Source organism: Heteronotia binoei, chromosome 9 (assembly GCF_032191835.1).
Source record: "Heteronotia binoei isolate CCM8104 ecotype False Entrance Well chromosome 9, APGP_CSIRO_Hbin_v1, whole genome shotgun sequence".
Taxonomy (NCBI): domain Eukaryota; kingdom Metazoa; phylum Chordata; class Lepidosauria; order Squamata; family Gekkonidae; genus Heteronotia; species Heteronotia binoei.
In genome coordinates this window covers 107,110,023-107,127,156 of record NC_083231.1, presented here as the reverse complement: position 1 = coordinate 107,127,156, position 17,134 = coordinate 107,110,023, and the positions used below count along the sequence as shown (strand labels likewise).

The 17,134-nt window shown below is 44.2% G+C and overlaps 1 protein-coding gene across 1 annotated transcript in view; it reads right to left on the bottom strand.

Annotated features, from left to right (window-relative positions):
* ANTXR2 (ANTXR cell adhesion molecule 2) overlaps positions 1–17,134 on the bottom strand; it is a 213,004-nt gene that overhangs the window by 78,827 nt on the left and 117,043 nt on the right. Inside the window, exons 11-14 of the mRNA XM_060247137.1 lie at positions 13,664–13,742; positions 12,371–12,466; positions 4,504–4,545; positions 381–476 (exon numbers count right to left, since the gene is read on the bottom strand). Coding sequence (XP_060103120.1) covers positions 381–476; positions 4,504–4,545; positions 12,371–12,466; positions 13,664–13,742 — 313 coding nt within the window. The remainder of the gene's footprint in view (positions 1–380; positions 477–4,503; positions 4,546–12,370; positions 12,467–13,663; positions 13,743–17,134) is intronic.

Below are 17,134 nucleotides of genomic sequence, written 5' to 3'. Positions count from 1 at the left end.
GTAAGCTCTTGGAGGACTGGCTACAGCAGGGGGGATGTAGCCTAATATGCAAAGGAGTCCCTGCTACAAAAAAAAAGCCATGCAAAACAGCTCACTACCCAAGATCCTGAAGAGACGCTGCCAGTACAAGAAGCGAACAATGAATCTGAGGGACAATCTAATTCAGTGTAAGACAGTTCATGAGTTCAGCTGGGTACATTATGGACGCTGTCTTGATTTGCTTGCAAAAAAGGTGGGAAAGGGAATGAGATCATTTGTGTGAATGATGGCTGTACCACTGCAGCTGTTGGCACTGCTCATTCTAAGCACAAAGCTAAGTCATTGATCTCTCGCTGTCCTGTACCTCAGACCGTTAACACCTACCACTCCGGAGTACCAACCTCCATTCTTTTAATCCCACCAACTCCTCGTCCACCGTAATAGGAAGCGTCCACTGTTGGCCATTTTTTGGAAGGCAAGGGATCTTCTTCTTCTTCCTGGGGGAGAAAGAACAACATATTAAAAGACTGTAGAAGAAACATGGGACAGCGACAGAGGAGGTGCTGTTCCGGAATCTGGCACAACTCACATGGCCATCTGACAGCAATGAAGATCCTGTGAATTTAGGGGGAGGTGTTTGTGAGTTTCCTGCATTGTGCAGGACTAGATGACCCTAGAGGTCCCTTCCATGATTCTATGATTCACATGTTAGTGTTCAATAAAGCGTCAGCCTGCCACAACCCTTACTCCAGAAGAGTGAAATGGGGAAACTAGCAAAGGAAAGAGGCGGGATTAAAACCACTCACAATAAATATGCGCAAAAACTATGAGAAATGAAAAACTGTGTTTTTATGCATCGCTGAACGGAGCTCTCTGCCACCACCAAAAGAACTGCTGGTGTACTGACAGACCAGACACTGGTTCATCTCTACACACAACAGTTTTAGAGCGCTTCAGCTATCACAGCTTCTCCCAAACAATCTGGCAATGCCTGTCTGGGAACTGTATTTGAGTAAAGATGCCTCGAATTCTCTGCCAGAGATTTCAAAAACCCAGTAACAGATTTGCAGTTCCCACGATTTCTTGAAGAGAGGGAATGACTATTTCCTGCCTACTGTTCATTAAATTTTAGTGACAATATGCCCGATGACACCCGTATTCATTTTGCCTCATGATGTCTTGAAATATTCTAGCTGTGTGCACGATTCACCCGGGTCCTTCCCAAGACTTGAAAATAAGCATTTGGATAAACAGGACCCTGAAGGGGGAAATACACACTGTGGCTAATAGCCACTGATGGACCTCTGCTCCATATCTTTCTTTCTTTCTTTCTTTCTTTCTTTCTTTCTTTCTTTCTTTCTTTCTTTCTTTCTTTCTTTCTTTCTTTTTCTTTCTTTCTTTCTTTCTTTGAATTTCTATCCCGCCCTCTCCGCAAGCAGACTCAGGGCAGCTAACAACATACATTTTTACAATTAAACCAATAAAACTACAATTTAAAGTTATTTAAAACACTTAAACATTAAAACATTCCATTGTATTTTTGGTGCTGTATCGCTATGATATAATTTAACATAAATATAAATGTAAATGTATTTATACTTATTGTATACTGTATTTATGTGATGTGAGCCGCCCTGAGCCTGCTTGCGGGGAGGGCGGGATACAAATAAAAAGTTATTATTATTATTATTATTATTATAAATGGTGATCATGGTGTAGAGTGGCAGCTCTCTCCCAAATTAGGTTAGATCTCAAAGGCCCCTCTTGAAGCCGGCCATGCGTGTAGCCAGCACCTCCTGTGGCAGTGAATTCCACATGTTAATCACCCTTTGGGTGAAGAAGGACTTCCTTTTATCTGTTTTAACCTGACTGCTCAGCAATTTCATCGAATGCCCACGAGTTCTTGTATTGTGAGAAAGGGAGAAAAGGACTTCTTTCTCTGCTTTCTCCATCCCATGCATAATCTTGTAAACCTCTATCATGTCACCCCGCAGTCGACGTTTCTCCAAGCCAAAGAGCCCCAAGCGTTTTAACCTTTCTTCATAAGGAAAGTGTTCCAACCCTTTAATCATTCTAGTTGCCCTTTTCTGGACTTTTCCCAACGCTATAATATCCTTTTTGAGGTGCGGTGACCAGAATTGTACACAGTATTCCATCTGAGTCACAACCTTAAGTGGTGTCACACTGACCTGAAGCTGTGCTAAGTGGTACTAACTAGCTGAAGTCGTACCAACTGCTTAACTATGGCCCTTGGCTATACTATTGTGGGAGCTATGATCCTCTATTTTATGTATTATGTTTATGAGATATTTTAAATTTGTTGTGTTTAATTGGATATGTTTTATGTATTGTTATTGCAATGTTTTAATGTTGTAAGCCACCCTGAGCCCACCTTGCAGGATAGGGTGGGGTAAAAATTGCAAATTAAATTAAATTAAAATTAAATATTTGATATGACCAGAAGATACTTCCTTGGTTAAAGCTCTGCTTTTTGGAAAAAGAGCAAATAAACTATTCTCTGAATTAGAAAGTAATCCCCCACTCCACCTTCCTTCTGGCACTTCCAACTACCAGAACACATAAACCTAGCATCCTAGTGGATATGCGAGGGAAATCAATTTGCAGTGGGATGCATTTTGAAGTGCCTATTACAATCCAATTCCCATTTCAGCAACACAGCCACTTTACCTGCACACTTCTGGAGAACCAATCTGTCTAACAGAGTATGCTGTGTATTCAGGGGCGCTATACGATATACCCAGCTATCAATTTTGACTTTATTCACTGCTGCAGGGTTGAATATTCGGACTGAGAAAAAAAAAACCCTAATTATTCAAAGAGATCCCATTGCCATCAGCACAGCAATAATCGCACGGCAAAGAAGAGACTTCTGCAAGTGTGTTAAGTATTAGGTTATACAGAGCATGCTGTATTGTGCCTGATGAAGAGTTCTGTTTAACTCAAAAGCTTCATTCGACTGGACACGGTGAGTCATGGAAGTCTACCCCTGGACTGGAACCAAATGTTACTGTTCCTCTCTCTCAGGCATTTTTTTGTAGCAGGAACTCCTTTGCATATTAGCCACACACCCCTGATGTAGCCAATCCTCCAAGAGCTTACAGAAGACCCTGTAATAAGAGCCCTGTAAGCTCTTGGAGGATTGGCTGCATCAGGGGTGTATGGCTAATATGCAAAGGAGTTCCTACTACAAAAAAAGCCCTGCTCTCTCCCCAAAATAGATAGGATCATTTGCCTTGCATACTGACATTATCATGTTCTGCATACTTCCAGCTCCATCCTGCATGATTGATGGCTGCTGGAATAGCAGGGACAGGCACAACATGGACAACATCACAATCAAAATCAGGATCCACTTTTTTATTTGTTTATGTCTTTGATTCTTTTGCACCAACACGGCAGCAGAAGGAGGTGAGGAAGGCCTGGGAGGCAGCCAGCTAGCAGCAACTGGGTGACATCTGAGCTGAAGGAGCCACAGACATGAGCTCTTGGGCATGAGCAGGGGTGGAATTCTAGCAGGAGCTCCTCTGCATATTAGGCCACACACCCTCTGATACAGCCAATCCTCCAAGAGCTTACAAGGCTCTTTTTGTAAGCTTTTGGAGGATTGGCTGCATCATGGGTGTTTGGCCTAATATGCAAAGGAGCTCCTGCTAGAATTCTACCCCTGGGCATGAGCCAAAGGGCTCTTTACCCCTGGCTGTGAACCCAGGACTCACAGGCTGCGTTAGGCAACCTCATCCATTATAACCAGTCCATGTTGTGTGCATTTGTTTTATGATATTTTTTGGAACTGATTGATTGTATTTGATATTTTTCTTGTGAGCCATTGTAGATCCCAGTGGGGAGAAAAGCAGCACACAAATGGCAAAACTAGCATTTGTATAACTATATCCTTAACTCTCTCTCTCTCTCATATATGTATGTTTATGTTGTGTGTCTGTAACTTTCATAAGGTATGGAGTTTATAAGATATGGATGTTTATAATATGTTTATATTGTTTAAATCAATGAAGTATGTTTTCCGAAAGATACCTTAAAGGGTTTTTTTTTAAAAAAATGCTACAAATAAATAAGCATTCCTGTTGAGTAACTACTTTCTTGTTTTCAGGACTTTTTTGTAGCAGGAACTCCTTTGCAATATTAGGCTACACCCCCCCCCCTTATGTAGCCAATCCTCCTGGAGCTTATAGGGCTCTCCATACAGGGCCTACTCTAAGTTCCAAGAGGATTGGCCACATCAGGGGTGTGTGGCCTAATATGCAAAGCAGTTCCTGCTACAAAAAAGCCCTGCCTGTTTTCAAAGGGTAGCCTTGTTGGTCTGCAGAAGCAGCCCAATTCAAGTCCAGGAGCCCCTTACAGATCAACTAGATTCCCAGGGTGTAATCTTCCAAGAGTCAAAGCTCCCTTCATAAGACACGAGTAGGAATGGAGATCGGTGTCTTTTTATCTCAGTCTGAAGAGGGGTAGGGTGTTGTAATTTTCCGGTGCAATTTCACAACCTACCTCTTTGGGAGGAGGTGGAGGTGGAGGAGGATCCTTAATGACCTGTTTAAAGAGAAAAAGGGAGAATGAGGGACAGCAATAGCAAACAACAAAGATCATTTAAAGCCACATCGTAACAGCCATGTTAGTCAGTCACAGGGGAACAAAATTCCTGCCCAGGGACACGTTAAAGACCAACACATTTTCCCCAAGTATAAACTGGCATCGTCAGGCATCTGACAAAGTGAGCGTTGACTCACAAGAAAAGTTTGCTGGAAAAGTTTATTGGTCTTTATGATACTACTAGACTTGAATTAAAGCCCCACAGTGACAGGATATTCTAGCAGCTATTTTTCCTGCGCTCAGGGGTGGAATTCTAGCAGGAGCACGTTTGCATATTAAGCCACACCTCGCTGATGCAGCCAATCCTTCGAGAGCTTACAAAAAAGAGCCTTGGAAGCTCTTAGAGGATTGGCTACATCAGGGGTATGTGGCCTAATATGCAAAAGGAGCTCCTGCTAGAATTCTACCCCTGCCTGCGCTAATCCGATTCCACGCGTTCAGAGTAGGACATCTGCCCGTGGACAAGAAGTAACAATATTTAACCCAGATTTTAAAAGTTAGCCATATGAAACAGTAGTGAAGAAAACGGTGACTTTGAACATGCAAAGAATATATATATTTTCTTCCTCACAGAGTAACCTTAACTACCCTAGCCTCTCAAATATCTTCAATGCGGAGGGGAGGGCTTCTGGATCAGAAGGCATGGCTTCTAGAAAGATCCGAGCTCTTGTTGCTCTTTTTTCATGAGTCAAGCACTGCTAGCACCTGTTCAACCCGTTCAATTCCATGTTTCACCTGGAGAATTTCAACAAGTCTTCTGATTGTGCCAATCTCATCGCTGGTTATCAGGGCTCTTTTTCTAACAGGAGCTCCTTAGCATATTAGGTCACGGCCCCTGATGTAGCCAATCCTCCTGGAGCTTACAGTAGGCCCTGTACTAAGAGCCCCGTAAGCTCTTGGAGGATTGGCTACATCGGGGGGGGGGGGGAGTATGGCCTAATATGCAGAGGAGCTCCTGTTAGAAAAAGAGCCCTGCCAGTCATAGTAAGCATAATAAAGCCCTTATTTTGGCAGCACTGGCTAGTCTGATTTTACCAGATCTTGGAAGCTAAGCAGGATTTGTCCTGGTTAGTATTTTGATGGGAGACCACCAAGGAACTCTAGGGTCACTACACAGAGGCAGGCAACCGCGAAACCACCTCTGAACGTCTCTTGTCTTGAAAACCCCACAGGGTCGCCGTACGTCGGCTGCAGCTCGGTGGCAAAAAACAAAACCCACGCTTTCACCTTTCTGCAGTCTGCTCAAGATAAAAGCGATGCAGTTGATGGAAACCAGGAAGCTCTTAACCCCAGAAGGAATCCTTTCCCTAGACTTAAAATGGGCAGTAGCAGCTGGGACTAAATGTAGCAAATAGTGGGATTACAGGAAAGAGATGGGAAGTAGCCAAGACAGAAGCAGAAGAAGAAGAAGTAGAAGTAGAAGAAGAAGAAGATATTAGATCTATATCCTGCCCTCCACTTCGAATCTCAGTGTGGCTCACAATCTCCTTTATTTCCCCCCCCCAAACACAACAGACACCCTGTGAGGTGGGTGGGGCTGGAGAGGGCTCTCACAGCAGCTTCCCTTTCAAGGACCACCTCTGCCAGAGCTATGGCTGACCCAAGGCCATTCCAGCAGGTGCAAGTGGAGGAGTGGGGAATCAAACCCGGTTCTCCCACATAAGAGTCCACACACTTAACTTACACCAAACTGGCAGGCCAGGCAGAAGCAGACAAACCAACTGCCCTCTGCGGCCTCCCTTCATGTCCTTGCGGTTTCTGCTGTGTCAAACTCTCCATGTGGATGGAGGAAGCTTTGCAGTTGCTCTAGGTAGCTAGAGAAGTGAATGCCCAGAATCAGGGCTTTTTTCTTGTATCGGGAACTCCTTTGCATATTAGGCCACACACCCCTGAAGTAGCCAATCCTCCAAAAGCTTACAGGAGGATTGGCTACATCAGGAGGGTGCAGCCTGATATGCAAAGGAGTTCCTGCTACAAAAAAAGCCCTGCCCAGAATTAAGATACATGTGCTAAAGTAGCATACAGTGAAACATCTTGCAGACGTCTCTCACTTGAGTTCTATATATATATTGGTAATTTTGCTTGCGGAAAACAAAAGGCATCTTTGCATTTCATAAATATACTAAAATAGCACAATTGTATATGCTATAAATTTCCACAAACTGCAACTGTGCCAAGGAATTAACCAGCCCTTTTTCAGGATACAAAAACAGCAATCTCACATCTTTTTTTGCATAGCTGATTTACTCCTGACTTTCTTTGGAACTTATTCACGAGCATCGGAATCATTTTGAGCAGGGTTCTTCCACGCATGTGCCCTCCCTGTGCATTTTTACATTTGTGGTTTCAGTTTATTTTCTTCACAGAGATAATCCTTTTTCCTTACATTTCTGCATGGGGGGGGGGGGCGGACGGGGACTTACTTTTTTGAAAAAAATGAAGCCTGGACTAGAGACTTGCTTTTAAAAAATAAATACATAAATAAATAAAACCTGTGAATCAAGCAAACCTGCTTAAAGTATCATTACAACACTACCGCAATATATCAATATTTTAGGGACTTTAAAAAATTGAAATCACTGGTCTTCGCAGGGCACATGGAGTGGTTTAGTGATGACAACAGGTCAATAATTGAAAAGTGGGCTGGAGGTGGCTGGGACAAAGAATACCAAAAAGAAAGGACTGGAACCCATTAAAGGGTTGGAACACTTTCCCTATGAAGAAATGTTAAAACGCTTAGGGCTCTTTAGCTTGGAGAAATGTCCAACTGAGGAGTGACATGATAGAGGTTTACAAGATTATGCATGGGATGGAGAAAGTAGAGAAAGAAGTCCTTTTCTCTCTTTCTCACAATACACGAACTCATGGACATTCAATGAAATTGCTGAGCAGTCAGGTTAGAATGGATAAAAGGAAGTTCTTCTTCACCCAAAGGGTGATTAACACATGGAATTCACTGCCACAGACGGTGGTGGTGGCTGCAAGCATAGTCAGCTTCAAGAGGGGATTGATAAACATATGGAGCAGAGGTCCATCAGTGAATGTTAGCCACAGCGTATTGTTGGAACTCTGTCTGCGGCAGTGATGCTCCGCATTCTTGGTGCTTGGGGGGGGCAATAGTGGGAGGGCTTCTAGCCCCACTGGTGGACCTCCTGATGAAACATTACACATTGGGGTAACATAAATCTCAAAAGAGATGGGAAAAACTAACAAAAAAAATTGAAGGGAAAACCAAAGGCACAAAATGCACATGGAAATCAGGGGATAAACCAAAGTAATATGGGGCTAGAACCAGGGCTTTTGTTGTAGTAGGAACTTTTGCATATTAGGCCACACCTCCCTGATGTAGCCAATCCTCCTAGAGCTTATGGTAGGCCCTGTAAGAAGAGCCCTGCAAGCTCCAGGAGGATTGGCTATATCAAGGAGGGTGTAGCCTAATATGCAAAGGAGTTCCTGCTACAAAAAAAGTCCTGGGAACTAGCAAGAAAAGCCCATGCAGAAAAGAGCCAAGTCGCATACTGATCCCCAAGAGACAGCACTGCCACAAAGATGCAGGCACAGAGACCTCTACGAAAGGATACTCTTTCTCAGGGGTGGAATTCTAGCAGGAGCTCCTTTGCATATTAGGCCACACACGCCTGATGTAGCCAATCCTCCAAAAGTTTACAAGGCTCCTTTTTGTAAGCTCTCGGAGGATTGGCTACATAAGGGAGGTGTGGCCTAATATGCAAAGGAGCTCCTGCTAGAATTCCACCCCTGCTCTTTTTTGACGAGTTTTTTTTTTTTGCTCTTTCATAGTATAAAAATAAGCAGGAACCCATCCCTGGTTTGATAAAAAAATAAAAATGCAGCACAGTCAACTCCCGCAGCCTGAAAACTTGCAGATGTTAAGAGACATAATATTGCAAAGCAGCCAGCATTTCTGTTTAATTCACATTTCTTAAATACTGTCCCAAGGTCCATTTTATTTACCATATGCAGAGTTTGAGCCTCCTCCAATTTTAGTAGGTTTGGTTTTATTATTATCGTTGTCAGGAAAAAGGGCTGCTTCACATTCACTTAGCCACACATACACCCCCCCAAAATTAAAAAAAATAAAAATTAAAGACTGGGTTTTTGGAGGACAGCCGATCTCTCCCCTCCTTTTTTTTTTTCCTTTTGGAGAAATTAAATTTAAAAAAACGAGTCGCTTCAGGCAACGGTCCTTTTGATCTGCTCATTAACACTTTTCAAATGTTTGAACGATGTGGGCATTCAAAAAAGAGAGAGATGTCAGCGCCGGAGCTTGAAGTCCGCTTGACGCAGTCATATGTTCTAACGTTCATGAAAGAGCGAAAGAACTGTCAACAGAGGACTCCTTTTTTTAAAAAAAAAAAAGGGGGGGGATAAATATTAAAAAAAGGAAAATTAAAAAGCAACAACCTGGCGGTGTGCAAGGACGACAGATCAAACAAAAAAGAAAACGTACCAACTGGCTCCTGCCAACCATCAAAGCCTGTGTCCAACTCATTAGACGCTCTCGTTGCCACCTGGCAGCTGCCAAAAGGAAGCTGAATGGAGAAGGTTGTTGTGCGGTCCCCCCCCCCCTTCAATGTTATTTTTTTAAAATTCAAACAGTGCTTCCCTGCCTTCCCGCCTTCCCCCCACCCCCCGGTCTTTTTGTTTTGGTAGTGCCTTAGACAAACCAGGAAAGGAAGGCATTATGGTGTAGCTCAGGGTGGCCGAACTGTAGCTCAGCGCATGTGGCTCTTTCACACGTATGGTGTGGCTCGGAGCTGGCTTGCAGAAGGCATTTAAAATTAAAGTTGCTTTCTTTCCACCTCTCTCTCTTCCCTCCCCCCATCAATTTGAGAGCCAGTTCGGTAAAGTGGTTAAGTGTACAGACTCTTATCTGATTCCCCACTCCTCCACCTGTAGCTGCTGGAATGGCCTTGGGTTGGACATAGCTCTCGCAAGAGTTGTCCTTGAATGGGAAGGAGAAGAAGATGATGATGATATTGGATTTATATCCCGCCCTCCACTCCGAAGAGTCTCAGAGCGGCTCACAATCTCCTTTACCTTCCTCCCCCACATCAGATACCCTGTGAGGTGGGTGGGGCTGGAGAGGGCTCTCACAGCAGCTGCTCTTTCAAGGACAACCTCTGCCAGAGCTATGGCTGACCCAAAGCCATGCCAGCAGATGCAAGTGGAGGAGTGGGGAATCAAACCCGGTTCTCCCAGAGTCCGCACACTTAACCACTACACCAAACTGGCTCTCCAGTTCTGCGAGAGCTTCTGTGAGAGCTCCCTCAGTCCCAAATACCTCACAGGGTGTCTGTTGTGGGGGAAGAAGATAAAAGAGATTGTAAGCCGCTCTGAGACTGATTCAGAGAGAAGGGTGGGGTATAAATCTGTGGTCTTCTTCTTCTTCTTTGCCTTCCTTCCTTCCTTGCAGCTCTCAAACATCTGACGTTTATTCTATGAGGTTCTTACGTTAAGCAAATTTGGCCACCCTTGGGTATAGCCGGATCTCAGAAGTTAAGCAGGGTCAGTACTTGCGTGGGACATCACCAAGAAAAACTCTGCAGAGAAAGCCCAAGGCAAACCACCTCTGTTTCTCACTTTCCTTGAAAACCCCTTGCTGGGTTTGCCATAAGTTGATTGCAAGTTGAAGGCACTTGTGGAGAGCCAGTTTGGTGTAGTGGTTAAGTGTGCGGACTCTTATCTGGGAGAACCAGGTTTGATTCCCCACTCCTCCACTTGCACCTGCTAGCATGGCCTTGGGTCAGCCACAGCTCTGGCAGAGGTTGTCCTTGAAAGGGCAGCTGCTGTGAGAGTCCTCTCCAGCCCCACCCACCTCACAGGGTGTCTGTTGTGGGGGAGGAAGGGAAAGGAGATTGTGAGCCGCTCTGAGACTCTTTGGAGTAGAGGGCGGGATATAAATCCAATATCTTCTTATGTATATAAACAAGCCAATTTTTGGTGGCTGAAACAGAACTGCAACTTCCCAACCTCCCAAGGTAATTTTTAAAGGGAGAGAAATAGCGAGGAGAAGATGAATTAAAGGTACTTAAAACTTAACATTCTAGAGTTCTTGGAGCTCTATAATTGTCTCAGTCATCCTTACTACTTTTGTGCAAGGTAGACTGCTTATATCCGGGATCCCCCACTCGGCTGAGGCTGAGGGCACTTTGAAATTTTGAAATAAAGCAATGGGTACCCCAACAAAATGTTTGTGTCAGGTCAACATTTTTGTTTTTCCAGGGATGAGAAAGGGAACTCTGCTGTTTCAACATGTTTGAGCTTACATCTGGGAGGCAAATTTTAGATTCCATCCGGCCCCCTTCCCCCAACATGCATTTTTAAAAAATAAATCAATAATAACGTTTCATTTAAATAACAAGTTCAAGTTGGGAAACTGGAAATTTTCAGGTTTTGCAGGGGGCCCAGGAGAGTGGGACTGTAAGGAAGGCTGAGCGCAGAAGAATAGATGCTTTTTAGCTGTAGTGCTGGAGAAGAATCTTGAGAGTCCCTTGGACTGCAAGAAGATCCAATCAGTCAGTCCTAAGGGAAATCAACCCAAACTGTTCACTGGAAGGTCAGATGCTGAAGCTGAAGCTCAAATACTTTGGCCACCAAATGAGAAGGGAGCACTCACTGGAGAAGACCCTGATGCTGGGAAAGACAGAAGGCAAAAGAAAAAGGGGGCGGCAAAAGAGGAGATGGTTGGACAGCGTTACTGATGTAATGTACACGAATTTGAGCAGACTTCAGAGGATGGTGGAAGACAGGAGGGCCTGCCGTGACTTTGTCCATGGGGTCGCAAAGAGTCGAACTCGACTGTGCAACTGAGCAACAACAACAACATAAGCTTTTGTGTGCATGCACACATTATCAGTGTGGAGGATAGTATCAAACCCTTTCCTTGTGCAATTCAACCAATTCAAACCCAGTTTTCCTCCTGATCTGTCATTAGCCCTGGAAAGCAAAGAAAGACAGACTCCCTTTCCTTGGCTACCTTTTCCTTATGCTGCTGGCAGATGATCACAAAACTAGTGGAATTGTACAGGGAAAAGGAAGAGTTTGGAATGAGTTCAGGCACAAACACGGTGGCTCCAGTCCAGACTGGGGCCTCATGTGGCTGCTACTTCCCATTTTTAAAATGCTGGAGTGACAGTTTCACGGATTCCTCCAGATCACAAAAGTGTCTGGTCCTGCACTGAATTTTTGATTCCACCAACTTTTTGTTTGCTTCAGGGCTTTCTTTTTTGTAGCAGGAGCTCCTTTGCATATTAGGCCACACACTCCTGATGTAGCCAATCCTCCTGGAGCTTACAGTAGGCCCTGTACGAAGAGCCCTGTAAGCTCTTGGAGGACTGGCTACATCAGCGGTGTGTGGCCTGATATGCAAAGGAGCTCCTGCTAGAATTCCACCCCCGAGGTCACCCTAAGTCAGAAGTGACTTGAGAGCACTTAATACACATGCACTCATGGCCAGCGCTCCCTCTGAGCTGTGTTAGTGTGAGCTAGCTCACAGTTTTTTATCCTCCAGCTCACACATTTTTATCTTAGCTCAGGAAAAATGCCCCCAGAGCATATTAATTGATGCAGCAGTTCACAACTTTAATGCCAGTAGCCCACAAACTAGAATTTTTGCTCACAAGACTCCACAGCTTAGAGGGAGCACTGCCCATGACAATGGACCCAAAAATTGATTAAAACATGCCCCCCCCCCTACCATGTTGCGACACAACTGCTCACCCAGCTGCGGATTTACTTCACTCACCACTTTGCAACACAGGGGCCAGAACCACCAAAAGAGAGCAAGAGCGACCAGAAGCAACAGCACGAGAATAACTATAACAGCAATGATTCCATTTGCCTGTGGGGGAAAAGGAAGAGGAAAGACAGCCATCGCATTCTCATCCACAGAAATGATGGGACAGGGCTCGATCACTCATTTCTATGCATGGTCCTAATGTATACTACTCAAACGGAGCCAGACAAAAAAAATCGAGTCAGGTGTCTAAGTTGCACCTATCACAAAATAAGAGGGGCATAAATTCAGGCTGTAGTTCAGTGGTAACCCATACAGGCTGTGATCACACTTACTAAATAATGCACTTCCAATGCATCTTCAGTGCACTTTCCAACTGGATTTTGCCAGTTCACACAATAAAATCCAGTTGGAAGGTGCACTGAAAGTGCATTATTTAATATGTGTGACTGCAGTCACCATTTACACACAGAAGGTCCCCAGCTCAATCTCTAGGGGTCAACAGATGCTAGGATAGATCCTTCTGTGACAGAGACCCTGGAGAGTTGGACTAGATAATGCTAGGTGGACCAATGCTCTGACTAAATGGTATGTATCCAACTATCGGTACATGAAAGGTGAACTGAGATTTCCCATATTCCTCTCAGTCCCTGTAGCCCCATCTGATCCACCAAAAGATAACTCCTGGGAATGTGGGATCCGTGCAGAGGTACACCTTTGTGGACTGGACTGAGGAGGAACAAGGGGATGGGATCCATCTCTTTCCTCAGCAGAGCTTCTCTAGTGGAAGGCATGCCAGCACAGCTGTTCCACTACATGGACCCTACAACCAGGGAATCATCTTTCCACAGATTAGAAGGGACTGCAGGAATAGAGAGGAATGCAGGAAAACTCTGTTCATTAAATCTGGATCCTTGAATAAAGAATGAAGCACTTAACTTATTCCTCACGATCAGCCTACCAAGAGACTATTTCAAGACCAGTGTTCCCTCTAAGCTGAGTTAGCGTGAGCTAGCTCACAGATTTTTAGCCTGCAGCTCACACATTTTTTGTGTTAGCTCAGAAAGGATGATCCCAGAGCACAATAATTTATGTAGTAGATCTCAACTTTATTGCCAGTAGCTCACAACTTGAATACCAGTAGCTCACATAGTAGAATTTTTCCTCACAAAACTGCAGTTTAGAGGGAACATTGCTCAAGACTATTTCTTTTTAAAGAATTCCATTCTTATAAAGGCCAGAATCTATCTCATACTTATTTGTTCCATACGTTTTGCTAGACCCTGGCTCTTGTGTACTTACGCATTCTGTTGCAGTGATCGTTAAAGAGCTGGAGATGAGGCTCTGTCCCTGATTCAGACTGACTGAAACCTCAAGTTCTCTGAAAAGAGAGGTAGAGGAAGAAAAAGAAGGGGGAAATTATACACAGAAATTAACATTATTATTTACTATTAAGCACAGTTTGGAGTAGGGCTGCGGCTCAATGGAAGAGCCTCTGTTTGGCATGCAGAAGGTCCCAGGTTCAATCCCCAGCCAGCATCTTCAGCCAAACTACCAGGTGGCAGGTGAACTCTACCTGAGGCCCTGGAGAGCCGCTGCCAGTCTGAGTAGACAATATTGATCTTCTTTCAAAGATCTGTATTTTGTTTTATAGGATACAGAATATCCTATAAATGAGCCCCGTGGCGCAGAGTGGTCAGCTGCAGTACTGCAGTCCAAACTCTGCTCACGACCTGAGCTCGATCTCGGCGGGAGCTGGGTTCAGGTAGCCAGCTCAAGATTGACTTAGCTGTCCATCCTTCCGAGGTTGGTAAAATGAGTACCCAGCTTGCTGGGGGGGGGGGAAGTGTAGATGACCGGGGAAGGCAATGGCAAACCACCCCCCAAAAAAATCTGCCATGAAAACATCATGATGTGACATCACCCTAGAGTCAGAAACAACTGGTGCTTGTACAGGGGACTACCATTCCCTTTTTATACAGAATAAAAAAGGGAAAGGTTAATAAGGAGATAAATGAAAAAAGATAACAAAGTACATAGATATGTAAGCATCCACCCCTTCTGCAGTCTCAAAGCACCCATACAAAACATTAACAATATATTCCGTTATCTTCCTAATAATACAGATCTAGTCCAGTCTTCTAATACAACGATTTCTTCTAAACATAGTTATTCCCCTTGGTTATTGTCACCATTTTCGTCTGCCGTTACTATTCATCCCCCAAAATGAACATATTACTATTTATCCCCAAATTCAACATACATTAAATTGTAACAAATTTTCTAAAACAATACTGATCTTGATAGAACAAGGGTCTGCAAAGGGCAGGGGTGGAATTCTAGTAGGAGCTCATTTGCATATTAGGCCACATACTCCTGATGTAGCCAATCCTTCAAGAGTTTACAAAAAAAGAGCCTTGTAACCTCTTGGAGGATTGGCTACATTAGGGGTGTGTGGTCTAATATGCAAAGGAGCTCCTGCTAGAATTCCACCACTGGCAAAGGGGGACAAATCCTGCGACACAGGAAACCTACAGAGCTGGTGCTGCCAGCATGGGAGCCAGCTTTCCTGGCTACATGGGGCTGCTGTTAATTCCAATTTAATTCTGAGAAGGGCGGACACCCAAACAATTGGTAACCATAGAAACTAAGCTTTTTATTCCTGCTTGGTCCTTAAATCTGTTAAGCATCTTCATTATGTTCTATGCTAAGTTCCTGATCGCCCTCTACCTATATGTATGGACTGGGAACTTCCAATCCAATGCATCTGAAGAAGTGTGCATACACTCAAAAGCTTATAACTTGAATAAAACTTTGTTGGTCTTAAAGATGTCACTGCACTCAAACTTTGTTCTGCTGCTTCAGATCAGCCACTATCCACTTGAATCTGTGTATCTCAATAGTTACTTTTAGATAGGACCTTCACACTTGCCTCTGCTACAAATATATTGTGTAGCCTTGGGCAAGTTACGGTATCTTAATTTCAACTTGCTGTCTGTAAAACAGCCAAGTATCATGAGCAGGGCTTTTTTTGTAGAAAAAGCCCAGCAGGAACTCATTTGCATATTAGGCCACACCCCTGACATCACCATTGTTTCACACAGGGCTTTTTTTCTACAAAAAGCCCAGCAGGAACTCATTTGCATATTAGGCCACACACCCTGACACCAAGCCAGCTGGAACTGCATTCCTGTGTGTTCCTGCTCCAAAAAAGCCCTGTTGAGCGACCTTACAGAGGGCTGAAAGCAATGACTACTAAGCTGGCAAATTTCAAAGTGTCAAAAGAAGGAAACGGGAATCCACTTTTGCTTGATGAATGAATTCAGCATTTCCCAATGAAATCCGAAGCCAGAACTGCCCAGTGTGACTTGCCAAAGGCAAACTCACTAAAGAGGACGACAGTTAACATAAAACCATAACCACACGTTCTAACTGGCATTTTTTTTTTATCCAGGAAGCTATAAAACTTGGAAGAAGATATAAAAATAGCCACCTAACATGATGGTTTTTCATGCCAGGGTGAAGTAGATGAAATTATGGTTACCCATCTCAAAGAGATGTTTCGGGATAACAGCAAGATTCTGGGATTTGACGAAAGACATGAAGATCTGAAGGATATTCACCCACACACATGCAAACTTTGCTTTTAAAAATAGGGTCGGGAGGGGTAACAAAAACATTAGCTGCCACTTGGAAGCACGTGTATAGCAGAAAAGCCACCATCTAATAATAGCAGGCAGAGTAGGCAGAGAAATAAATGGTGATGCGGCTTCTCGTTTCTTCAAATAACTCTGGAAAACCCCAAAACACATGGCGAAGATTTCGAAGAAGCAATCCTTGGCCTTCCTGTTTTCAGCTTAAGAGATGAAGCATCTTTCCATTTACACTTAACTTGTGAACTGCATGAGGGACCCCGTGGCGCAGAGTGGTAAAGCAGCAGTACTGCAATACTGTGGTCTGAACTCTCTGCTCACTACCTGAGTTCAATTCCAGCGGAAGCTGGATTCAGGTGGCTGGCCCAAGGTTGACTCAGCCTTCCATCCTTCCGAGGTCGGTAAAATTTGTACCCAACTTGCTGGGGGAAAGTGTAGATGACTGGGCAAGGCAATGGCAAACCACCCCGCAAAAAGTCTTCTGTGAAAACATTGTGAAAGCAACCTCACCCCAGAGTCGGAAACGACTGGTGCTTGCACAGGGGACATTTCCTTTTCCTGTGAACTGCAAATGCAGGTTAACAGCTTTACTAGGATTCACTTTTATTTCCTTGAAATGCTATAACACCATTCTGTTCAGCTCAGGGGTCCCCTGCCCTCCTCAGCAGCAATCAATCAAAAACATTAAAACAAGATTCTGGAATACCCAATATAATAGGGTTGCCAATCCCCAGTTAGGGGCAGGAGATCCCCTGGTTTGGAGGCCCTCCCTCCTCTTCAGGGTTATCAGAAAGGGGGCGGGGAAAGGGAAGTATCTGTGAGGCACTCCATTATACTCTATAGAGACCAGTTCCCATAGGGCATAACAGAGAATCAATCTGTTAATATCTGGAGCTCGAGGGGGGGCTGTTTTTTGAAGTAGGTGCACCAGATTTTCAGTATAGCATCTGGTGCCTCTCCTAAAAAAAAAAAAAAAACCTCCCAAGTTTCAAAAAGATTGGACCAGAGGGTCCATTTCTATGAGCCCCAAAAGAAGATGTCCCTATCCTTCATTATTTCCAAATGAAGGGAAGGCAAAGGAGCACGGTCCCTTTAAATGCAATGGCCAGAACTCCCTTCA